The following is a 26,814-nucleotide window of genomic DNA, read 5'->3' on the forward strand; positions in this document are numbered from 1 at the left end:
GAATTCGGATCTCTTGCTAACAAAATGCATTCCAAACCCTTATGGCCCTACCAAGTACAATCCTTACGATATTATGTTGGTAGGGTGTCAGATTACCGGATTGGCCCGATGATCATTGAGAAAAAGACCTAAAATGAATCAATATAATGAACCTAAGAGCATTTCTTGATCCAATACAACTTATTACGTTAACAAAGACAATTGAAAAAAAAAAAGGAGAAAAGAAAAAAAAAACTTCATTTAGTCATCTGATTGTTCCCTGATGAAAAGAGAGAGGTTGAAAAAATCCGTTCTTCCCTTCAATTCAAATTTGTGGTTTGGGCAAACCATCCGATACTTGACATGTGTTGGCTCTAATCAATGAAGAGGTTCATTAAGTAGGTGCTTCAGGAGAAGATCAGATAAGGCGAGGAATAGGTTCCACAGTAGTCTTATTGTTATTTTATTTGTTTTATCCATTTACAAGTGTTAACCATTAATTAAATAAAATAAAATAAAAACATAACAATGGTAAAAATGGAAAGTGAAAATCAAGCTTTAAAATAAAAAATGATAAAGGGTAAAAATGGAAAATGAAAATTAAGTTTTTTTTGACACGTGTTGGCTCTAACCAATGAAGAGGTTCATTAAGTAGGTGCTTCGGGAAAAGATCAGATAAGGCAAGGAATAGGTTCCACAGTAGTCTTCTTGTTACTTTATTTGCTTTATCCAATACAAGTGTTAACCATTAATTAAATAAAATTAAAAAAATAAAAAATAATAACAAAGGGTAAAAATGGAAAGTGAAAATCAAGCTTTAAAATTAAAAACATGATAAAGGATAAAAATGAAACATGAAAATTAGGCTTTTTGACGAAACATTGTCACCATCCTCATTTTTGTAAATGAAAATGATGAGATACAGAGATTATCCAATTACAAGTGTTAACTGTTAATTAAATAAAATTGGAAAAATAAAAAACATAATAAAGGGTAAAAACGAAAAGTGAAAATCAAGATTTAAAATAAAAAACATGATAAAGAGTAAAAATGGAAAGTACCATTTTTATAAATGGTACAAATACAGATACATTATATATATATATATATGATATAATAAAAAACATGATAATTCAGGCATTTTAAGAGGGGATAGGATTGGAAATATGAAATCAAGGAGGGGTAGGATTAGAAATATAAAATCAACATTTTAAGAGGGGATAGGATTGGAAATATGAAATCAATGAGGAGGTAGGATTGAAAATATAAATCAGGGTGTTGGAGGATGAACGCTCATTCATTTCTCTTTTTTATAAATGGGAGGGTAAAATACAAAAACTTTCCTTGAAATTTCTGACAATCATAAAAAGCTCTCCTATTGTTTCATTCTAGCAAAAATCTTTTGGAATTTTAAAGAATTTGACAAAAACCTCCCTTCTGTTAATGATCGAGTAAAAAAATGTAATCATTTACAAAATTACCCTCAAAGTGTCATTTAATGAATTTGTAAAATACCATATCTACCCTCAATCGATATTTGCCAACTTACAGATCTTTCATGGCTTATTTCTTCAGATCCACATAGCTGAGGAAGGATTTAGTCATCAAACCGTTCATCTTGCTTTGTTTTCTCTATGTCAGTTGAAACTTGGAATCAACAGAACTTTGAAAGAGAGACATAACTGAACAAAAAATTATAGATTCTTGGGAGATTGAAAGAGGAGAAAGAGATCGACAAAGAAAGAACAGGGAGAAAAGGAAAGAACTGCATTCTGTTTGTGTTTGGATAGCTTCCACCTTTCTCACCTTCAGACGGTGGAGTTCAGGGATAGGAAAGAGAATAGAAGAGGCTGACGAGAGAGGTAAAGAGGATAACAGGTCGACAATGGTATTTCAGTAAAAATGTATGCAAATGGTTAAAATGGGTATTTGGAACAAAATTAATGAATCAGTTTGGCATTTTCCATCTGGGTAATTGATGGAAGGGAGGTTTTTGCCAAATTCTTTAAAAATCCAGGGGAGGTTTTTGCTGAAATGAAATTATAGGAAAGTTTTTATGATTGTCAGAAAATTTAGAGGAGGTTTTTGTATTTAATGACATCACGTGTTCATCCATTAACTGGTTAAATCGCTGACCCAATGATCCGGAGAAAAAAAAAAAAACAAACGATTGAACCTCCAACTCCAAGCCGGGTTCCAAACCACTTGTTTGTGTCATTGTGTATGCCAATGGAAATTGGTCATGGCAGAAAGAGTTGGGCAATCATGGCAGCATCCCCACCATGAACTAAAACTTATTGCTTTTTCTTCGTTGAGGACATAAATCATCAGATAAAGATGACCCTAGATTTCGAATGCAGTTTGGGTTGGGCCAGACTGACTCAAATGCCGCTTTTACCAGAAGTGGGGTCAATCCATAGGGCTATGGCAGGGCTCAGGCTCAAAGTTGGGGATAAAAGTTAGTTTGAGATGGGCTTATTGGACAAACCCTGGACTAGCAAGATTGAAAAGAGTCCTGCCGAAAGTTAATAAAGCCGCTTGAAGCAAGGCTACATGATTCATGCAACCACCCAAATTTCCTCCCTTTCTGTCCATGGTTTCTATATATTCCTTTTTTACAACTGTTCTAATTTTTCTATGTACTTGTTGCACTGGAAAGATGATTACATGCACAAGTTTTCTTCTGAGCTGATGAAACCACAACCTTTCCTTTTCCAGGTTTGGATCGAAATTGGCATATTTTGCATTAAAGCTTTTGACGAATATTTGGAAGCCCAATTACAATTTGGTCCATGAACTACTTCAAAGCTTTTCTGTGTTGGGCCATTCTAATGAAAATGATACCCGACATCTTATGGTTTGCAGTTCGATTGGAAACCTTTTGTTCTTGTGAAAGCCCAACTGACAATGATTTCCTTACATTTCTAGGGAGATGTAGGGTCACCCTTTAGGAGGGCTATAAGATAGCTATTTTAGGCTTTATAGGTTTTCACCAAACATTATAGGTTGCCAAGCTAAAAATTATTTAGAAATGGTATGGCTTGGAACCATGATACTAAATAGCCTATAAAATTGTTTATTATACCACTTGAAAAATCATTGACCGCTATCAAACTAGACACATTAGGATCTGATGTTGCCCGATCCAAAATGTATCGGATTGAGGACATAGTCAGATAACTCCTTGTCAACTAGGCATGGCCAAGGTGGAAGGAAGAAGTCACACTGAGGTAATCTGCAATCATAGAGTGGATCAAAGGCTTGAGAAGTTATTTCTTGAGAAGGCACTCTAACGCTCAAGTGAGTGACGAGGGATTGAGAGCGGTTTGGATGAACTATTAAGGGCAAGCTAGTCTGAACTGAAGAGATGGGTATGAGAGCAAAATGCTAGGGAGCATAAGTCCTTTACCACAAGGGGGAGATGCCTTTAAATAGCCGAACATCCGTGTTGTAGTTGGATGAGGTCTGTAGGGTTGTCAGGATGAGGTCGCCTGCTGAAGTTCTCGGTGAAGGGAAGGAAATCCATCATATGGATAGCCGAACCATGCAAGGTGGCTAGGCAAAATTTCAAAAAATTTCTTTCTCCCTTCCAGGAATCTTATTCCCTGTTTTAGAAAAATTGCATTTTTCCAGGTTTGTTCTTGAAATAAACCGAACTAGATCTATAACCAAAATAAAGGTACGGATATACCTGATACAGGATTCACAAACGTAGCTCCCAAAGTAGGTGTTCACGCCCAAAGAGGTCACCAAATCCTGCCTCCACTGAAGATGACATAGCTTGAGGTGAAGCAGGATCAGCAAAGCAGTCCTTCAGCAAAAACTGCAATTCTTCAGCAAGGATCACACAAGGGAGGTAAGCACAACTTCAGATTTGATTTTCTAGCAAAAATCAGAATCAAGATCTAATATTGATCAGTCCAAGAACTAGAGATTGAACAGGGTAGGATGGCAAGAACAGAGGAAAGAACTGTTTTCAGGAAAAAGTATTAAACTGAAGGAGTTCGCCCTCTATTTATAACCTTTCAAGATCAGCTTCCTAATCCTATCAGGAAAGAGTTCTTTGATCTAAATCTTTATTTGGATCTGAACTCTTAAGTGGATAAGACTTATCTTATCCTCTTGTTAATCCAAATCCAGATCTAAACCCAGATTCGCCCATATTTAATTAATCACATTAACTCAGTTCAATATGGGCTTTAGCCCCATTAAGACACCAGGCTCACTTCCCACTTAACTGTTGGTTAACTTGGCTCTCTTTGTGTGGCGTGAGACCCTAACATTGATTTCCACAAAAACCATATGGGTTCAGCCTAGCTCTGTTATAAGGCCTGGCCGAATTCACTACTGAACATAGTGAACCCCTGAGCCCATCAGTATGGGCTCTTAGCAGGCCCAACATTTACAGTAAATGGTCCTTGGGTCCAGCCATCTTATGAAGGCCCAAGGACTATGGTTTTAAGTGAGATTAGCTCATCAGGTCTATAATTCCTAAATGGTCTTACACTTAACCTCTCAGCCCATAATGATCAAACATTGCCCGACAAAAGAGGACCTCTCCCTCAGCTGTAAGGTATAGTATCGCAATCTTTGCTCAAGATGGATCCCGGGAATTAAAATCTTTGCAAACATTTTTCATAAAAACATAATATATATATATATATATATATATTATGACATATCTAGGTTTTGACCCCTACTAAGGATCTCACTGATTGACATATCAAAGACAACCCAATCCAACACCTAGTGCAGTACCATAATCAAGTTTAGGGGTTAGGTGTAACATTCCAATTTTGCCCATCTGTCTCCAAGGTCCAGGGCATGATTGGAAAATGGTCCGGTTTAGAGTTTCAAGCAAACCCACACTACATGTGCTTCGCGTCTCACCCTAGCAGCTGAGACAAGCCACCCCAGCCAACTTGATAGCATATTAGTGTCAGCCTTGGTAGGATAAACCTCCCTAGGTCTATCCAACGGCTGTGAACATTTTAAACTAACACGAGCCTCATAAGTGTCAAGTTTAAGGGTATTACATAGAAACACACCAGATATAACATGAATCTGTTATGTACTATTATCCATTTACAATAAATGTCAAAAGTACATCGATCTGATTGGAGCTAAGGGCATACACTGTCTAACACTTGGGAGGTCCCTCTTTCCCAACATGGTGTGTCTTCTTATCTATTGATGGTATGCGATCTAAATACTCCTAGCTGAAAGACGATCCAATCTCCAGTTGCACGATGAACTGGACCAATCTACAAAATAATAGATTAGAGAACCTGGGGTAGCTAACCCGGCGAGGTCGCTCTGATGCTTAAGTCAATACTTATGCTGTGGATGCAAGCTGAATACTTGAGTGCTTGAATGCTAGTGAGTAAAATAGTCACACTTACCTTTGCCTTGAGGTTTCATGTCCTTATATAATGGAGTAGTCGTGGGCCTCACGAAAGAGCTCTGGGATCTCTGGGCTGTGTAGATACGGTTTATTCCGTTTTTGAAGAAGAACAATATGTTGATAAGGTTTATCGTTTATCTCCGATTCAGGCGGAGCTAGGACGAGTCTCATCGTGATCCTGAGAAATTCGGGGTCTGTTGGGGAGGCCTTTGGAGTCAATTATGTGGCGTTTGCTCTTTATCTCCGAACTGACACTTCGATTCTTTAGTCCCGAACTGGAATGAGTATCGAGGTGTCTCTACGCCGAAGTGGTTTTTTAGGCCGAAGTGGCTGGATACTTGAGCTCCGAATGTTGCGAAATGGGTTCATTTGGCTGAATTGTCACCCCTCGAACAAATCACATCTACATGTCCCCTTCTTACTAGGTCGTGCCAAATCACCCTTCATCATCTGTGTAGGACTCTGCTTCCTCAGGATGACTTTTCATGACGCGATGGCAATGATATGTGCTAACGTGGTCTGAAAACATTGGTCACGAAAGCCAACACGTGGCAACTTTCGATAGTTGAGGCACCACCCGAACAATATGAAATAGCGCAAAGGCCTTCAATAGAAATTGTATAAAAGTAGGTCTGCCAACGGACTCCAAAAGTCTAAATTAATCCAATCTGTTATGTAATTCGGTTATCTTAGATTCAGATTATTTCTGTAGATAATCAAATTGGATTCGAATTTTATAATCTACATCCGATTAATAATGGGGATTGGATGCAGATTTAACTCCATCCGATCCTATATATTAAAATTCAAATCCAATTATATTATATAATATATATTGATTTTAATATGTAAAATTTATATAATTATACATAAATATAATTTTATATAATTAGACTATATATATAATGAATTCAATATTTTACATTTATATTTCTTTATTATATAGAAGTTAAAAAAGTAATTAATTTTTTCTTTATTTTAAAAAATGAAGAGAGTTGGATTAAATCTGAATCCGTTCTAAGTATGATGGGAATAGGATTCCAATCCGATCCAGATCTTTAAATCTGATCGGGTTCTGGTTCCCTTTTTCATTAATCAGATCAGATATATTCAGATTTTGTTGAATCTAGTCTGTTTACAACCCTATATAAAAGTACTCTGAATATAGTAAACCAAAAGCGATTAAAAAAATATAAAGAAACTTAATTAAAACCTTTTATTTCGAAATTTATATTTTTGAGAAAAATAAAATAAAAATTTCACACACACACACAAGAACCTTTATACAATATTGTTGGGTTTAAATCATTTGCCTCAATAACTCAACATCCATCACATATGCATTAGTTATTTAAAATAAAGGTATGCAATTGTCAATTCCATAACTATCTGATTTGTGTAGCTTGGGTTCATTTTTGTACTGTAGCTCAATTTGGCAAAACAAGTTAATTTAGCTTTCAACTTTTAGGTTTAGCATATTTGGGTTCATTTTTGTACTGTAGCTCAATTTGGCAAAACAAGTTAATTTAGCTTTCAACTTTTAGGTTTAGCATATTCCAAAATGGCATGCATGTATAGGTGTGGAGGAGCATGTTATAGTCACTCCGACTCTGAATTTCTTTCTATTTTGTGTTGGCAAGGAGTGTCAAGGAACAAATGAAAAAAAAAAAAAGAGTTTGGTGTATAAAGAATGTCCCTACTCTCATTAATCCACCTGAAATAACTATTTTCTGTAGAACTATTTATATTGTAACATTTAGTGAATATTCTTTATTATATGCCACCATATGGGACAAGGGCAATTGAGAGAAAACTGTGATTTTGGTAAGGACATTTGAAATTCAAAAGAAAGGAAAAGTATTTTTCAAAATAAGACAAAACAAGAACTATGACAAAAAAATAATATAAAACTAGTTATGCAATTAGACAAAATAAATAAAATAAAACCTTAAACAATTATACAAATGCAGCTTAGTAAATTAAGATTGCTTCTAGCAGAATGGAAGTGACACCCATTCCTTTGAAACAATATGTTGAGCTTTTAAATGATGATTGAGGATTGCCATCAACCGTATCTTTGATTTGTTGGGAATTCAAGAAGCAAAAGACATAAATTCCATTCATGGTTCAAAGTATTGATACACTATTTATTGAAAAATTCAGTACATTCATAGATAAGTTTAATATTAATTAATGTTCATTAAACTTCATTAGAGCAATCTCAAAACTGATATCCATACTTTGAACCTTGGTTACACACAGTCTTCATCCGTAAATCATTATGAAGGAACATATTACATAAAAGCAAAGGGACTCTTATTGAAGCAAATAAATAATTGATCACTACTTACTTCATTGAACAGAATAAGCATGAGGAATCCTAACTTTTGGGAACCATGGCGTTTACTCTTCCTTGTCTACAATCTATCTAACATCTTCCTACCTTTTGAATGTGAAGTTTCACCATTTTCTTGTCCCATGTCATTCGCTTTGTTTCTCTCATTCCTTGTTGTAAATCATGTAAAGTCATTGTCACAGGACAGCAAAATATTGTTAAGATTCTAAAGTGTCAGGAGAAGAAGGTAAATGTTAAAAGTTTCACTAGGGGGAAATGCATGAGATCTATTTGGTAAACCAAACCCTCCCCCAACCCATAGGTGTCAATTGGTTCAATTGGTCAGGTCTCTGGCTCAGTTATAGTGAAAACATGGGATCGATTCTGGCCGGCCTTCACTTGGCTGAAAGGCCGTGGGTATGAGAGACGGATTACCCCATTGAGTAATCCTCATTAAAAGAAGAAAGAAAGAAGAATAAACATTCAAAATGCTACCCATGGATCTTAATATTGAGTATCTTTTTTTCTTTCTTTTAGGCAAAGATCGAGTATATATTGAACAAATCATTTTTCCACCATGGTAAATCAAGCTATAATATCATGTAGATAATCAACTTGATGGATTCTTGATCATTTCAAATGACCTCCCACTCAAAACCCTAGTTGGATAGCATCTCGAAGCACCATTAATCCTGATACCCATCTACTTAATCCCATTACCCCCCAAATTCCAAATATCTTTTGGCACAATGATTTCCAACTGTCGAGGCTGGTCTAGTCTTGATCTTTTACAGATTTGATTTGATTTGATTGATCATTTCATTGGATTTAACTGTAGTCCGGTTGAACCGTCAACCCACGAGCAGGTCAGCTTTCTAGTGGTCGACAATGAATTCTATTCTTCCCTCATCAGAATGATTACTTGCATCCCACTGCTCAAGTGGAATTGTGCGGAGTTTACTCTTGCTGATTCCATCTGGGTTTTTTCGAGCAACCCAACCCGGCCCGGCCTGCCCAAGTGCTAAACATTTGACTTTTGAGCCCCCCCCCCTGAAAAAAAAAAAAAAAAAAAAAAAAAAAAACAGATGCAATTCTGTCCATCATTGTGTTGAATTTCGGTTTGATCCGACCAGACCCATATGATATGGATCTAAGTCTAACCCAAGACTTGGCCAGGCTGGCAAGGGGAGGAAGACACGGATCTGGTTCAAAATGCGGGTTGACCCATTCCGATCCGTTTAGAGAATTAAAACGGCTGAGGCGGGAACCGGAGAACAGGAGTCAACATTTGAAGCTGAGAGAACCAAGATCAATGCCCCAAAAATTCTCCACTCGGACCACTCCTCCTTTATAGTCCTTCCCCAGTCCCCACCCACTTACCTCAATTGCTTTACTCACTAAAAAACCAACCAACCGACGAGTCCCCTTCATCCCATCACACTCTCACATGACATTTGCACTTCCCCGCACGTGCCCAACTCTCATTGGTTCATCTCTGACTCTGTCCCTTCATGTAATGGAAAATATTTTAATATTAAAAAATTAAAGAAAAACACTCTCGTATTCTCTCTGCAACAACACAACATTGCCATAAAACACGAGCACAGAGGCAGAGGCAGAGCAGAACAGAACAAAACAGAACACGGAACCCATGAAATGAAACACAGAGAGTGAAGAAACCCAACTTTTGCTTTTTAATTCTCCTCTCCCTCTCCCTCTCCCTCTCTTCACATCTATCTCTCTCTCTCTCTACTTTATCTTTTCTGAAAATTCGAGCTCCCTTTTCTCCTTTCTTTTTAATTTGTTTTGTGAGGATGGTTATTAAAATTATTATTTTTGGAGTGGGGGGTCTTCGGTAAGAGTTCCACAGAATGATTTCCTGATGAAATGGCTGTACTGATGATGGCTCATAATAACAGTAATTGTAGCAAGAACAACAACGACAATAACAGCAAGGAAGAAAAACCACTTTTCCTTTTCCATGATTTTCTAGGCATGAACTGTGCTTCCGATTCTCCTGCTGCTTTAGCGGTGAGGAGCGTCAGTTTTGGTGGCGAAATCCGTCCGTCAGAGGCGTCTGCCTCGGCCTCTGTATCTGTCGGAGCTTCATCCGGAGGGCATGGTCCCGTCTCTGCCACTTCTGATCTGGGTTCCGGTAAGCCCCATTTTTTAGATGCCGTCATTTTTGTTTTACTATTTTGCTTTAGTCGGTGCTTTTCATTGCACTGGGCTTTGTAGAAGTTGATAGGTTGTTCATCTTCTCTCATTTTTCTTTAATAGTTTGGTTCTCTTGTATGTACAAGTTGCTTTCTTTTGTTAATGGAGTGGTTATGTTAAAGTCATTAGCGGGTTCGGTAGCTTTTTGCTCTCTCTCTCTCTCTCTCTCTCTCTCTCTCTCTCACGTGGGTATATTTAACACTTTTCTCTTTTGAGACATGCTTTGCTTACCTACTTGTATTCTTTTAAGTAGTCTATGGTTGGTCACAAATGTGTTTGTTGTTTCTTCTTCATTTGCAGTTGATGGGTTTTAAAGGAACAAATAATGTACACTGTTTTGTGTTCACAATACCCTTTCCCTTATGAAAATTTCTTCTACATTTTCAATCCAGAATGTGCTGGCTTAGCCTCTTAATGTCTTATTACTCTGCTTTCATATTATCTCTGTTGTTTGTTTTGGTATCCTCTTCCTACTTTCAGTTAATGGATACTAAAAAATGTTGAAACCAACTGGTTGTTTTGTTAAAATTGGAGACCTTTTAAGAGGTGTATTTCCTTATTAGAGATTTATTGTGTAATTGGAGTTCGGTTCTATTCTTTTCATTAATGGTAGAAAGGCAGGTTGGGAATCATTTCGAGGGGGTTCCCTTTTACGCTTCGAAGAGTGATTTCTCTGGGACTGAGATAAATAATAGATTCTCTGGGAGAAAGAGGAGCAATTCAGATTCCACCTTTATGGGTTCGGCCAGAGATAGGATGCCCCCAGTAGGACCAGACTCCCTTGAAAGCTCTCACCTCATGAAGGTATGCAGAATATCTTTGCCCATGTTGTTATGCTCCAGCTTAGTGTAATCCAGATGTAGCTAAAATAGTATTCCACTTATATTATCTCATGCTGATTGCTGCATTTAAATTCAGATGTTCCGAAATGGAGCGGGGGGAGAGAGACCAAGAAGAACCTTTGATGAGGACTTGTTCTTTGGAATGCAACCACCAAGGCCAACTTCTACTTCTCCCATCATATTAAATCGGCAAATTGGCAGCAGACCTGATTCTGTTGTTTCCAAGTGGGATCGATCTATGACGATGAATGTGGGTCCTATGATGCAATACCCCCTGCAGATGAGTCAGTATGTGACTTTTGTGGATAAGGTCTCTTCAAACAGATACAGAGAGGCCAATGCCGGTCATTCACTAATTCCTCAACCAGCTGCTGATGAAGGGTCTAGAACTGGCAAAAAAGGATCTGGAATTTTGAGTGCCATTAATGCCAGCAGTGGAACCACTGAGAGAAACTCATCCACAATGCTTCCGAGCTGCAGCAGGCCAAAGTCTGGATCTCAGGCTGCTGACCCCGAGTCTTGTAATCCACCTAGGTAAAATTCTATTTTAGTTGTTTCCCTTTATTTTACCCATGTTCAACTTTTCTACCGAGGATCTGAAGGAAAACTGATTCCATCTTTATATTTGATGTATTGTCCTGTCAACATGGTCTTACGTCTACCAGTCGGCAGATGACTATATTTTATGCAGGACTAGCTCATGTTTTTGATGATGTCCACCCAAATAAGGTGAGCATTCTGATTGTTAATTGCAGCATCAGTTTCAAATGGTATGGTTTTCCACATTTATATGGTCGAGATAGTTCAGTTTGTGGTGCATGTCAAAAAGGATTTGTATTAATTTGGATGTATGGAAAACATACAACTTAGTGCCCAATGTCACCCTTGCCTAAATTTCCACATCTATTTCAATATTACATATGAGTACCTTAATATTTAGTATTGCAGTAATCAATAGTTATTCCTTAACCAAAGATAAGGTATCTCAGTCTAATCGAACAGGACTTTAATTTTAAATCATGATGTTGAATGCTGACTTTTGTACACGTTAAGTAACATGCGGTCTTGATGGAAATGATAACCTTGAGTTTTTTTTTTTAATCCTTAGCTTCCTGTCATGAGAGTTTTACTATCATGACTTTTTATTTTTCCCATCTACATAAGAAGAAATTAAGATTTTTGAGAGGTTCTTTATGTGCACCACAGGTGATTTAATTAAGTAGGTGCAGCTGTATTCTGCTACATATTGGTTAGCCATAATCTATTTAGTGGTTATGCACAAATTTCTCTTTAATGTATAATGTACTTAATGACACAACTTCTAATGGCTAATACATGGTATCTGGTTAATGATAATGTATTTTCTTCTAAAATCTTGTCATTGAATATAACATTATAACTAATTAACTTATTATGATTTATAACTTCACCTTGACTAGTTCAGAAAGATTCTTTGAAATTCACTAGAAAAAACGATTAATTTCACAACATTTGGTTGCAAGATTGGCACCTAGCTTGTTTCTTCATTTACATGTTCTCAATTCTTCAAGGCTCATAGCAAATCATCTAGTTATTCCACTTGTTGGTTCATGGGTAGTCAAAGGAACTGTACCATTTCTTACTTGGCTTGTGGGCTGGAATGGTGGCACCAGTTGGGCTTGATGAATTATTTCAACATCAGAAACCAATTGGCTTGGAGGATCTTGGGAGAAGCTTCACCAGAAATAGTCTCCCATACAATAATTTAGAGAGTTGGGGCAATTGTTTGGTGCAAGGGTAAGATCTCAGGATGACAAGTGTGAAGATGCAGATTCAAGTCTGAGAGTGGCCACTTTGTGCTAAAATGCCAGAGCTTGGATCCATATCCAATGCACTCCACACAAGACCCTTGGCAGCTCGGACCTGAATTGGGTAATGGCCATTTTTCTTGCAATCATAGGGAGAGTATGGGAAGAGAGGAACACCAGTCTTTTTGAATGCAACGTTTGAAGCCATTTAAGGTTGTTTGCTGTTCCCTGTGAATTCATGGACTTGGGGAATTATTTCAGCAATGGAAACTGGTTGGTTGATCTTGGGGAAAGCTCTACTAGAAAATAATCTCCCATACAATGTCAAGTGTGGGGAGAAAGTAAGAACTATGCATTTGAAGGCAACTTTTGAAGTAATTAGAGGTTGTGGGCTGCTATTCATGGATCTTAGCAAAAGAGGAATTTAAGGGCATTTCCCAAAATGGTATACAAAGAGATCTGGTGGAGATTTTTGTACATTTGGATGCATCAGAAGCTGAAATGGTAGCAATTCTTAGAGGTTCAAGAATAGTCAAAAGAATGCAGCTGCCACCTGCCACCTCTTTCTTCTCTACTAGTTCCTGGGGAACTGATGCTCTTTGCTGGGCTGGGGCCTGGGAGATTGGTGCATTACCTAAGAGAATACAATCTAAGCTCTTTTCCAACACCCTTGTGGATTCCAAGAGAGTTGGATACCATTTGGTAACTTAGCTAAGGCAGTTATAACAAGTTATTATTGAGTACAGATGGAATATATGGAAATAAGATAAGTTGGAAAGGAGCAATGAATTCTAGGCCCAGATTCTTAGCATGTGATTTTTGTGGCAATAGTTGTGTGAGGTTTAACTGTTACTTCATGAGACTTTTAGGACGAATCTGTAGTATAGATAACTACGTTCCTTTCACCATTAATTTGAGGCTCCATATTTGTGTAACAGGCAGATGTCATTATGGCTTTAGCAGGATCAAATGGAGAGTCATGGTCCACAACTTATTTGCCTAAATCTAATGAGCAGTCATCCCTAAACAAAGCTTCTGTGCCTAATGGAGAGACTGAAATGGGTAAAAACAACATGAAGCCTGTGCAAGAATTTCATGGGAGATTGTCCATTTCAGGGAATCCTGGTCAAGGGTTCAGTCAAGGTGGTCGAATTTCAACAGTTCAAGTCGATCCTCGGATGTCATCCTCAGGTATGTCGTTAGAATTCATCCACTTTTATGTGTTCCTTTTATAAGGCTTGAATTGGTTTATCCCAGCTACCTTATTTGGGTTGTAGGGTTTCATCAAAGTGGCATTATAGTGAAAGAAACAAGGCCCCTGGCTCCAGCGGCAGAGACTGATACAAAAGGCAAAAGAGAGGTGGGAAAATAGAAGTGGTGGAAGACCTTTGTCATTCCATTCTATCTGCAGTTATTCCCCCTTCATAAAATGTCTCTGGTATCATCTGGGCTTTTAAATATTTGCTTCACCAGACGAAATCGGCTGTAGGATTCAAAATTACAAAAAAAGGGAAAAAAAATCCATTCTCCAGAATTCACATTTTTCATTTCATATTCAGTTTTGAATGGGTTCATTTTGCTCTTTACATTTTAAGGATTGATATGATATAGCTCACCCATCTCGCCCTACTGGGTTAAAAAAGTGCACACTTTTAACTTAACAAAAAAAAAAAAAAAAAAGAAGAAAAGAAAAGAAATTGCACACTTTTAACTTATCAAAAAAAAAAAAGAAGAAAAGAAAAGAAATTGCACACTTGTAAATGCAAGCAAAATGGCATAAGGAAACTTTGGTACGAATGATGAAGAACGAGAGTTGCAATTGATCAGATGTTACGGACAGTGCATGTGATGGTCAATTTGTTCAATAGATGATTTTACGCCATAAATGGGGCTGCAAACAAATTTGATCAAATTGCGATATACATGTTAATTTTATGTTCAGATATAATCATAAATTTAAATGTTCAAATACTATCAGATTGAATTGGATCATATCAGATCGGGGCAAATTCACATTTGATCCAATTAGAAATGAATTAAACTCAGATTTGCCTTAATGGGATTGGATTTGAATTCCAATTTAGGCAAACATGTTCCATTTGCAGCCATCAAAATATCAGTCGAAGGCAACGTTAACTATTCATAAAGCACTTGGAGTTGTTATCATATCACGTCAATGGAAGTTTCTTGCTTCAAAATTGGGGTTTTTTGTAAGGCCCCTCTGCTAAAAGCTGAAGCTATTGTCCTGAAGGAAAGGGTGACTCTAGCCAAGATCAATGTCAAACATTTATCTTGTAGTGACTATCTGGACCTGGTAAATGGAATTTTAGGCCCACATCTGGGGTTTTCTGGGGAGATACACTTCATCTAAAAGTGCTCTTTCAACTTTGTGGCGAAGCATAGTAATGAGGCAGCTCATCCCAGATCTGCTAATGAATTGAGATTAGTTGAACACGATGTCTGTTCAGCTGCTGTGGAACCAATAGTAGTATTCCGCATCAGTAATAAATTCATGGGCTCCACTGTAAAAGGTGTGGGTACTATGAATTTTATTACTGGCTTGGAACACTATCAATCTATCATTGGTTCCACAGCCCATTAAACAACCAACGTGTTCAGCTAATCCTTGTTCATTGCTAAGGTCTTTGACATTCAGGGAGAATGATTCAGAGCAGTTTCTTTGGCTGAAAAGGTCTTCATGGTTTGTTTTTCAGTGCAATTTTTATTTGTACTAGTACATATGTACGTGAATTTGCATGTGAAAGTATCTCTAGGACAAAGCTATTTATAATTTATGGACAATTTCTGAACGGTTACAAGTGGGCAGTTTCTGAAGTGAGTAAAGGACATATATGCCCTCTTTATGCCTACTGTATTCTTAGACAAGGGGATAGAAAACATTCAATGAAAATTCTAGAAAAAAGGGATTTTCGCTCTTTTATAGATAATATAAATAGATTGGTGGAAAAGTATAGAAGTGCAAATGATTCTAAGTGTAATTTATGATTTGTTTTTTGTTTCAGCATTTTTTCACTTTTCACCGGGTTTATGATGATGATGAGACGGTGTAGTAAGGATATCTTGGGTACATCATTTCTCCCGCGTGGAAGTAGAGAAGGCTGTGTAGCTTGTAGGGGCCAGCCCAAATGATACACTTGCTTTTAACTAGGCTTTACAACCAAAATCCATGACTTGAAAGCTTAGGCCCGGCCCATACCTAAACCTATCCTCGTCAATGGGCCTTAACTCTTCCAGGACGACTCCGTATCTGCTAGAAACGAGACTTCAAACATCTCCAATCACAAATAAACACGTACCAAAGTAGGTGATGTGGTCTAATCTGATTTGATTGGGTAATGGGATTTGATGTTCTTAATATCATTTTGGTGTACTTCACATTGAATCTCAGTAGTCAAAATTCTTCCTTGAGAATGAATGATAAGAGATTAAGGAGTGTTTGGCAATGTAAATGATTTTGCTTTTGAACACACACACAAAGAAAAAGGCTTTTGCTGATGGGGGCAGTTGTTTTGTTTTCAAAATAAAATCATACATATTGGAGAACATCCCCTAAGAATTTCATACTTACTACGTAAAAGCCAATTTGAAAGGCTTACATAGCTTTTGAAGGATCTTTTTGAGAAAGAAATGAATTTTCAAAACAGTAGTTGATGTCGTTTATTTTCTCCTTACATTTCTGATTCTTTTTAATCTTAAAACAATATTTCATTTCTTAAAGCTTCACTTGTTGCAATGCAAGTACAAAACTGAAGGCAAAATTTGCACCTAGTTCAGATTCGCATGTGTTTTTTGTAGTCATGATTTGCACTTTTTGTCTCATCCATATTCATATTCAATGCAAAATTTTCAAAAATTACAGTTTACTTATGGCATATTTTGAATATTTGTTGCATATTGAATCAAATGTCAACTAATCACATTAAATATGTTACATGGCTTTATTTTCTTTTCATTGTTTCACAAGGTGTATTACCCCCCATGCATTGGGAACATCTCCCATGCATAATATTATGTAGGAGGATGAGATGTTCTCTATGTGTGACTGCAATTTTACAGTGGATAGACATGAACAGAGTTCTTGTGGGCAGGAGATCAGGACTCTTATTAATGACTCATTCATGTTTGAATTATATTGCAACAATTTTCATAGAATGCACCATAGATTTTGCCCAAAAATTAACAAACAATTTGTGCCACCTTTTCTCTACATCTTTTCTCATGGGAAGTGATTACATAATTTTGTTTTTAATTTTTTGTTTCATGGGACTACACAATGGGGTAACCAGCCCCCCACCAACCCTGGTGCAGCAGAATTTGATTCCAAGTATCCGCTGCTACAAGGAGCCAAAAACCCTACCAGCCGAGCCACTTGGTTGATCACATTATTTTACTGCTAATTCGAAAGAAACAGCCTTCCTCTTCCATCCGGCTATGTTTGGTTTGGAGGAAAATCATTCTTTAATTTTCCTCTAAAAATGTGGAGACCACATCATTATACTTATTATTTTTCTCCTCTGGCTCTAATCTTAAACAAAACAAAGGTAAAAATCAGAGCAAAAATAAACCAAAGTTTGCATACTACACTCAGGTAATTTGCACTAATTAAAAAAATCAAAGGAGTATAAATACAAATACAGAGAGTGCAAAACTTTGTATTTTGTATGCATTTGTACTGTTCATATTTATATTTGGACACTACTCTTCCCAAACTGACCGAAACGAGCTTAATTAAGGGCGTTGATGTAATGATATATAAACTCTGGAGCTGACAAGAATAAGGATGTCGGTTTGACTCTGAAAGTGGCAACTTAATGCAAAAGCTGGCAGAGGTTAGTCTTAGGTCTCTATCCAGTTCACTCCTTCCAATACCCCCTTAGATAACCGGGACCAACTATGTTCTTTGTATCATCTGTATTTCTGCTAACATTCATGCTTCTTCTAACATGAAGCCTAAGAGGAGCAATGTTATTGCACAAGAGCCCTGACCCTGATGATGAATATATCTCTGTTCTTCTTCTTGAGTTTAGGGCTTTGTATTACATGTTCTCTTCTGACAATACACGGGTTTGGTCTCGATATATATGAATCGTCAGAGTTGTTGAAAATTAATAAGCACTCCAATGTAAATGAAATGATGAGAACTTCCCTTCATATATATGGTTCAGTTCTAACTAGTAAATGCAATCAGAAAACTGTATCATTGCCTCTACAGGAGCTCTCTTCACCCACAATCCATTGTACATAGTTCTGCACAGAATGACTTTTAGAAATAGGGAGTTTGGAATTGAAATGGAATGGGCCATTCTGATTCCAACTGATTGGTTGTGTGGAATTAGAATCCCACTCATTTCTGATAGAATGACATTCTCTTCATTCCAAGGAATGGCCATTCCCTTCCTTTTTCTTGGGAATGAAAGCCCATTCCAGCTAATTGCAATTCTCATTTGAATCTAACAGACTATGGGAATAGATCATTCTGATTTCGACTATAATCCAAAGAGTGAATAAAGTACCAGCTATAGTCTATCCGTCGCGCAGGTGAATGCCAAAACCAAAAGGTTCTCGCCAAATAGGCTGATGAGCTGGACCATCTCATGCTCTAGCTACCGCACTGTGACGTGGGAGGAGTGCATTATCTCTTACCGTCAAGGCTTTTGATTATTCGTTATACAGAGTAAACGGATTATCTATCAAATAAATCTCTAATATTAAAGTAAAGGCCAGTGGATCAAATGCCACATTGTTGAGAAAGAGATGGGTCACTTAAGAAATAAAAATAAAAGATTTGAATTGATCTTGTAGATGATAATAATCTCCATTTGACGTGTATTTAGTTAATTCTAACAATTACAGCAGTTCCTAGACGTAGGTAGGACAAGAGTTTCATCATCATCATCATCATCCAATAGCTTTGTCCCAATTATATAAGATGAAGTCAGCTGCATGTAATCCTGTTTTACCATTGCATTCTGTTTAATGTCGGCTAGAACCCATTGCTAAACTATGAATGCTTAAATCATTTTTTGTAATTTGGATTCATATAGTTACTTCAACTTGTAACAAATAACTTCTTATTGATTCTCAGTCAATGCATGGTTTCAGGTGGAACATGACATGAGTTTATTAACTAAAAATTGATTCAAGATGTTTGAATCATGCATGAAGGATTTGTAAGTTCTAACCATGGGAAATCTCTGATAATGCACTTTTCAAGAGAGATGGGCTGCTTTTTTTGGCCTTCTTGACCCATGTTGGAACTTTAGAGAAGAATTCTAGAAGGATGGATCTACTAGCTCTAGCAGAATAGGGATTTTCTTCTATATATAATAACTAGGACTCAGGGGCTTACCCCAAAAACGCTCAATATACATGTCAATTAATCAACTTAAACATATAGCAATAAGTAAGGGATGACGAAAATAAAGCAATAACCACAGGCTACTGATGTGGGATGGTAAATTAAGAAAGGGAAAATAAGGGTTTAACAGAGCCAATATATTATATATACAAAGAAGACAAGGACGGAAGCCTAACCAAATAACAGAAAAGTACTTTTCATGGAAATGAGCCCAAAATTTTTGTAAAAGAAATGAAGTAGAAGAGGATGGAGTGATGATATAAATCATATGGGTGTGTCTCATTCCAGCAGAGGACAAGGCATGTGCACTAAAAGCGAGAGAAATAGAGCCCTCTTCTCATGCGGGAGCTGATTCAAGATGCTTTTCTTCCATAAATTTGTTCCCTCTGTTGTCCCATTCTACCAAGTATCAACAACACTTGCCCCAACATCCCACTTGAAGACATCGCTTCCTCCAAGAGCCACCCTCACCCACCGTGTCACCCACTTCTCCCATTCTTTTTCCTCTGATAGCTACTGCCTTTAGCCTAAATCTCTCTCTCTCTCTCTCTATATATATATATATATGTGTGTGGGTATGTGTATGTGTTCAATTAATACATGGTTGTAAGTTGCACTCTTGCTTCAATTATATTCACTAGCTATGAGTACTTCTCTCTCAGAAGCCTATAGATCATCAGCCCACCCTATCCACCTCCAACATATTATTCCCCTGGACTTCAGTTCGGTGCGGGAGTTGCCCGACTCCCATGCATGGACGTCGTCTCTGCTGCTGGATGACAAGCCACACGGCCGCCGGGGCTCGGTGATCGGTGTTGGTGGGCCGATACCAGTTATCGACCTGGCCGATGCTAACGTCGTGAAGCTTGTGGGCAGGGCCTGTGAGACATGGGGCGTGTTCCAAATCACCAACCACGGCCTGCCCATAAGCCTTTTAGAGGCTGTTGAATCCGAGTCTCTCCGTCTGTTCTCTCTTCCTGCCGAGCAGAAGCTCAAGGCCCTCCGCTCGCCCGATGGAGCCACTGGCTATGGCCGTGCTCGTATCACCCCCTTCTTCTCCAAGCTCATGTGGCATGAAGGCTTCACCATTATGGGTTCTCCAGCTGAACACGCTCATCAACTTTGGCCCCATAACTACACAAGATTTTGGTATATATATACTACAGAAATGAATATTATTCTCTCTCTCTCTCTCTCTCTCTCTCACATACACACATAAATTTATTAAAACATGCATGTATACTGTTTCGATTTCATGCAGTGGTGTCATGGACGAATACCAGAATGAGATGAAGCAGCTATCCGTGAGGCTGCTTAGGCTCATACTCAGCTCGTTGGGCTTGGCTAGAGAAGATCTGACGAAGTGGGCTGATCCAGCCGGTGAATTCACTCAAGGTGCAACCACTGCTCTACAGTTGAATTCTTATCCGGCTTGCCCGGACCCCAACCGGACCATGGGCCTAGCTGCTCATACTGATACATCCATGTTCACCATACTATACCAAAGCAATACAAGCGGTCTGCAAATCTTCAGAGATGGCTTTGGGTGGGTCTCGGTTCCTCCCCTGGCCGGTGCACTCATCGTCAACGTTGGCGACCTGCTCCAGATCCTCTCCAACGCACGGTTCCCGGCCCTCCTCCACCGTGCAGTGGTGAACCGGACCAACCAGAGATTATCAATAGCCTACTTCTATGGTCCATCCACTGAGACCCGGATCATGCCGTTGTCCAAGCTGATTGGCCCCGGTGACCCGCCTCTCTATCGGTCCTTGACATGGAAAGAGTACATTGGCATCAAGGCCAAACATCTATACAGGGCGCTCTCTTTAGTTCGCCTGCAGCAGCTTGCACCCATGAATGGTTCCTTGGACATGAATGATCAATGATCAAAATTAATTAGAGACAATATTGTATGAATGAATCATTAGACAGGTATCCTGTTAGCTAGCCTCCTAGGGATGAGTAACGGGTCGGGCCGGGCCAACCAAATTCAATTAGAATTCTAGTGAATGGATGGAATTTTACTTAGTTGGAAACTTATTGGATTGGAATAATTTAATATGAAATCACATCAATGAGTCCAAAACAACAAATGAACCAACTTTTGTCGTTGTTTGAGTGTGTTTATTTTAATATTCAGCATACGACACTTGAAGGGACAATAATTCCTGCAATGATCAAGATAAACAAAGGGATTAGACCCTTAAAATGAATTGTAAACAAGACAAGCAAAACCCAATTAATCAGGCCACTATTATTCCTTAGTACGTAATAAATGCAAATCCAATTCAAACTTCAAAGGTAACAGTTAATTGGAGCACTAAACCCAAGTACCCAAATCCTATCCAACTGGTTGACACTTGACAATAATAAGAAGTTAGGAGCTAGAGTTAAGGCCTGAAAATGGGGTTTTATTCCTCCAATTCTTGTTGTTGTTCTTCTTCTTCTTTAATTATTATTGTTATGAGTTTGTCTTAAGAAGAAGAGAGTATAGTTGGATTTGTTTTGACACATTAATTGATGAAGTGGGTCACCATAGCAGAAGAGGGCATAAGCTAGGAAAAAAAAGAGAAAATTTTGAAATGGGTAAGGTCATCACCCTCAAATGTGGGGGAAAATCCAAAAGAAAAGAAAAGGGAAAAGCACTTTTGATAAAATCATCAAAAGAACCAAGGCGGCTAATGTGGCTCCACATTCCACAATAAGTTGGCGTCATCCTCTCATCATGTGGCGATTTAGAGCTTGATACTCCCCCCACCACCATGTGAGAATGGAAACCATCTTTTTGGGAAATCCCTTGAATTTAAAATTTCTTGAGAGAAACATATCAGCTAGGGACAAGAGTCTGATTATGGTGGGGTGCTGAACTGATCTGTATTACCCACTGAACATGTGGCCTATCTAGACGGTCGCCTACCTGATGGACAGTGTTGATTTTTATCTAGTTGAGTCACCTAGCAGGGGCTGACCCAGGATTCCATGTGGCAACCTAGTGGTGGGCCTCGGAGCAGCTAGGTATGTTTGTTGTTGTTTGCCCCAAGTGAAGTGACCAGCTACTCTCTCCCGACATGGTGATGAAGAAGATTTGTCTATTTGGTATGTTGTTTGCCTAATGACTAGTCTCTCCCGACATGGATTCAGCCTATTGCCCCTCCTCCTCCTCTTAATTCCTTCTCCTGTTCAAGAAGAAGAAATTTGGTTGGCTGAATAGGAGGGAGGTCACCCAAAGAAAGAAAGCTAAGTCAATGAATATTAGTTCATCATCTCTGATATATAATGTATGAGTTATTAAGTTGTACAAATATGTTTAATTAATAAAGAAATTAACTTTGAAAAGTAATTAATTAGATTGATCAAATATTCATACTTAACTAACCATCTGGTTCATGAACAAGTGTATATGTGCACTTCATTCATCTCCAAACTATTATATCAAATTAATCGGATAGATTTGAGTAAAGCCTAATTGGAATGTTAATATATATATCCTGAATAAATTTCAGGTTTTATTGTAAATAGGTCCAAGGCGCAAGAATTGGAGAAAGAATGATGATTTATTAGGAATAGATATATGCATGTATACATACATACATACATACATACATCTATCGGAGAGATGAGAAATAGAAAGGTGGGGGTCGAAATTTACACGAGAGAGAGAGTAGCTTTCTGCCGCAAGGTAAATATAGTTTTGCTCTTATTATAAAGGAACTCAAATCGTGCATTAGGAACAGGCTGTGGTGTGGAATGGGTTTCGTTGGTACTTGATTCCACGAATCAGCAGCCCTTAGAGTAATTAGATTAGGAAAAAAATGCTCTAGCAAAAAAGGTAAGAGAAATGACCCTTTTGCCATATGATGTTATAGGATAGAGTGAGCTTGAAAGACATAAGAGGTTCCATTATATGGTGCCACTCAAGCTATCAAATATGTCAAAAGGTGGAGAAACAGAATTGGAGAACTTATTTTCTCCAAATAGTAGACATGTTTTATGTATATATATAAGCATTCATGCATATCCCTACATATATAGCCCATTTATATCTCTTTTTGTATCTGACATCTGTCTTTTTAGCCCCGTGGAGGATGATGTGGATGAGGCCTTCCATTATTATAAAAGCAAGGGTATGCCAGGTCAGACTATATCTCTAATTCTTCGTGCCAGAGTTTCTTCAACAAATAAGTATTAAAATAAAATATAGTCATACTAGCTTAGCAAATTCATAGCACATGGAAATTTTAAGAAAACCCCAACTTCTCATTTCATGGGATACCTTTCCCCTCCTTTCCCTACCTTTTCTTTCAAACCAAACACAGCCTAAAGTAGTTATTCATGCAAAAGTATGATACCACGTCACTTTATCCTTGCTCTTCAGAGATCCATCCTCACTTATGTGCCACATGGAAAATCCTCGGATTGTCAACAAGACATAATATGTTTTTCACTCCTACATGATACAAAATTTGTACTTTTTGTCTCACTAGTAAATGTATACATGCATTGCATGTGGCAATTTCCAACGATAATGATAATGATAATAAAATTTAAATGCTCTTATTAGAGTTCATGTTTCAAAGATAAGTGATCAAATCATAGTATAGTTGATGTCATAAAAATGATAACCAATTAGGTGGTTATCATCGTGGTTTAAGAGCTTTGTCCAAATCATATGGGATCAGCTATATGAATCCCCTTTCACCATTCAATACTATATCCATCATTAAATTATGGACACTTATATATTTTTATTACTTCCACCTAAGTCCTTCTCGATTTATCCTTGGCTTTTCTACCCCTTTAATATTAAATTGAACACCTTTTTAAAGAGATTTATATATGGTTTTACATGCAAATGACCAGATCATCTCAATCTACTTTCTCTCAATTTTCACCTTTTGGAGTGACTATAGGTTCCTTCATATGCCACTAATCAAGTGGTATTCATTAAAATTTCTTAGTGGGGTATGATCGGTTAAAATTCTTTTGGTATTCATTAAAATACTAATCAAATGGTTTTATATTTTGTATTTTCATTATTTATTTTATGACATTACAAATTAACTTATTTAATTGGGAGGGAAATGCAATTGCAATTGACTTTTAGAACATGGTTTTATCTTATAGTCAAATCAACTGGTCAAATGGGTAATCCATCACCTAACAATGATTTCTAGTCCATTTACAACCAAACCACTTACTTGCAAAGGGCCATTTAGTCATTTACTTGGTTATCATCATGGTGGCCTAATTTAACCATTTAACCTAGTTAATGGAATCACAAATTAGACATCAATTCTTCTAACTCTTATATTCAAGTTCTATCATTAATAAAAAAATATTTCTTATTTATCACATGTAGTTGTTAATATGCCAAATATATAATATTTCCAATTTTTTTCATATTTTTGGTATTTCTTTATTTTTATTTTTTAATCATGAAACCATGGGTTGACCAATTTGACCCAAATGGTTGAACCGTTAATCTACCATCTATATAGAAAATGGTTTTAACTTTGTTTGATTTTGCATTTTATATTCTATTTTTTATCATATTTATTTGTTGGGTTGCTATTGTGTGGCCCGGGTTTTGCATACTCCATTTGGGTATTTCTATTGTATAAACTTCATTTTTTTCTCTTTTAATAAAGTTCTAGTTTACAAAAAAAGATCATACTTATGTTTAATACAACACATAATAATAATAGTGATGCATCCAAAATTTTCTACAGATTTTCTTTGTTTTTTATATATTTATCTATTTTTAATTTTTATTATTTAATTATGGTATTTTGGATTGATCCATTTGGCCCAAATGGTTGAACTACTTACCCACCACCTAGATGAAAAAATGGTTTCATTTCAACGTTGTTTTTAAAAATATAGGTTTTTATATTATGATTTATACTTAATTAATAGAATTTAAAAATAAAAAACCAAAAACAAAAACCTTAAATATAGTATTCAATGATAGAGAATAGTTTTTTTTTTTTTTGTAAACAATAGAGAATAGGAGTTAATACCTTAAATATGGGTTTTAATGTGAGGGAATTGAATAAAATGAATAGTACTATTGAAATTACATTTTTGCCCCCAAATGAAAATTGTCCAAATTCAAAATGAAGGGTATTTTAGCCAAAAAAAATTAGAAATCAATAGGAGTTAATACCTTAAATATAGGATTTAATGAGAGTGAATTGAATGAACTAAATAGTGGTATTGAAATTATATTTTTTACCCACAAAATAAAGAATATCTAAATTCAAAATGAGGGGTATTTTAGTCAAATAAAATTCCAAAAATCTCAAGCCTTATTTATGCTTTTTATAGTAGTATAGATTTGCACTCACTAACAGTATGAATTTTAATACTAAAAACAGATGCAAAATTTGCACCACCTTCCTCTACAATTCTCTCTTATAAAATGGGGACCACCTCATCTTGCTTCTTACTTCACTCTCAAACAAATAGTGCCCCTCCTAACTCCATTTTCATATAAGGTGGAGACCTCAGTAAAATATGAAGCAAAAAGTAAACCAAATTTACACTCAGCCTACATGCACTCCCATGCATTTACACCAGTGCAAATGAATTTTGCACCAAAGCAAACTGAGCGTAAGGTTCTTTTGTCTGATCCAGGCCCAATTTATCGAAATTCAATGATATAAATATATTCATTTTAAGAATTTTAGATTTTGTAAAATGTCACAATTGGACTGGGACAAAAATGGCATCAAATACCGCTGGAGATTTATGTTGAACTGAAATTCTAGAGTTTTGTTCAGTCTGTTTTGAAAATTTTCTTGGCTTTGTAATATTTCAGAAGCAAATTAATTTTGAGGGTTCTCATTGAATTAAGAAGGTATTGACTGAAATATTATTTCCACCTCTCTCTCTCTCGTGCATAGATAACTAATTGAATAATACACCAAATACATCAAGACTATAGAACTTTCCTTTTTTTTTTTTGAGTGTTGATCAAATTCTAGGCAAACTAATTAAAACTCTGTAGCTACAGTATATATACTGAGTTGTTAGAGATACATAACCAGTCTGGATTGTCCATTGGGTAGGAGACTCTACTAGCTAGCTTGATTGGCCACATATCCCCCTGTCCTCATTAGCTGTATTCATAACAAATCCTTGGTTGTTAATTGTACAAATTTTAATAGAAATGTTAAAAAAAGGACGACCCTCTGTTTTTTTCTTTTTGAGCTTTTTTCCACATGTTATGAAGCTACTGAATTGAAAATCGACACAATCTGCAGCAAATGGTGATGCAGCAGATACCATGGAGTACTTCTTCTGGCTAGTACCCAAGATTGTCATATGTGGATTCTTGGGCTGCCTTAGAGGTTGTTTGGTAATAGCAGAAGTGGTTCAACTGAGTTACTTATTGCTTTTGTTTTTAGTGGATAAATTAGTCATAAATAAATTAATATTTGATGTATTCACCCCAAGATGCCATTCATCTATTGAGCACACAAGTTACAATAATCCATCCACTATGAGACAAAGCAATAAGTCATTCAATTCAGCTACTACTTGTGCTGTTATCAAATGCCCCTTTATCACTTTGTAGCTGTTTCATTTAATGAAAAAAACAACCATATCACCATCATTATCATCAAATAAAAACTAGGCTCAGTTTGGAAAGAGTGAAAATATAAATATATTCAGTACAAAATCTTATATACCATTATTCTTAACCTTGTATTTATACTACTGCACATATTTCAATTTGCACTTTTTCCAAACCGAGCCTTAATTAATGAACGGCATGCAACAAATGGTAAACCTTCTTCTTTACTGTCCAATTGAATCCAGTTAACCTAGGCTGGGCTGTTGGGTCCCACTCGGTGTCTGCTGACCTT

General features: G+C 36.9%; 2 protein-coding genes across 3 annotated transcripts; both read left to right on the plus strand.

The window, feature by feature from the left end:
* The first annotated feature begins 9,274 nt into the window (after positions 1–9,274).
* On the plus strand, positions 9,275–14,116 carry TIFY8 (TIFY domain protein 8). Of its 2 annotated transcripts, none has more exons than XM_088958039.1 (6): positions 9,275–9,873; positions 10,549–10,739; positions 10,854–11,311; positions 11,443–11,506; positions 13,503–13,755; positions 13,842–14,116. In XM_088958039.1, the coding sequence occupies exons 1-6, from the start codon at positions 9,606–9,608 to the stop codon at positions 13,934–13,936; spliced, it is 1,329 nt and encodes a 442-aa protein (XP_088814165.1). In that variant the 5' UTR covers positions 9,275–9,605; the 3' UTR covers positions 13,937–14,116. The 2 variants fall into 2 exon arrangements, with proteins under 2 accessions (XP_088814165.1, XP_088814166.1); XM_088958040.1 differs by having other exon boundaries at positions 9,290–9,873; positions 10,557–10,739.
* A 5,411-nt stretch (positions 14,117–19,527) lies between these two features.
* Positions 19,528–21,036, plus strand: LOC148842791 (gibberellin 3-beta-dioxygenase 1-like). The gene is made up of 2 exons (XM_088959197.1): positions 19,528–20,092; positions 20,205–21,036. Exons 1-2 carry the CDS (start codon positions 19,587–19,589, stop codon positions 20,827–20,829), a joined length of 1,131 nt encoding a protein of 376 aa, XP_088815323.1. The 5' UTR covers positions 19,528–19,586; the 3' UTR covers positions 20,830–21,036.
* Positions 21,037–26,814: the final 5,778 nt, after the last annotated feature.

Source organism: Nelumbo lutea, chromosome 8 (genome assembly GCF_056320005.1).
Source record: "Nelumbo lutea isolate HS-2025 chromosome 8, American lotus-T2T, whole genome shotgun sequence".
NCBI classification, from domain to species: domain Eukaryota; kingdom Viridiplantae; phylum Streptophyta; class Magnoliopsida; order Proteales; family Nelumbonaceae; genus Nelumbo; species Nelumbo lutea.

Coding starts and splice junctions, on each gene's coding strand:
- TIFY8 (XM_088958039.1), top strand. CDS start 9,606: ATGGCTGTACTGATGATGGCTCATAATAACAGTAATTGTAGCAAGAAC. Junction 11,507..13,502: donor ATGATGTCCACCCAAATAAG/GTGAGCATTCTG, acceptor TTTGTGTAACAG/GCAGATGTCATTATGGCTTT. Junction 13,756..13,841: donor TCCTCGGATGTCATCCTCAG/GTATGTCGTTAG, acceptor TTTGGGTTGTAG/GGTTTCATCAAAGTGGCATT.
- LOC148842791 (XM_088959197.1), top strand. CDS start 19,587: ATGAGTACTTCTCTCTCAGAAGCCTATAGATCATCAGCCCACCCTATC. Junction 20,093..20,204: donor CATAACTACACAAGATTTTG/GTATATATATAC, acceptor GATTTCATGCAG/TGGTGTCATGGACGAATACC.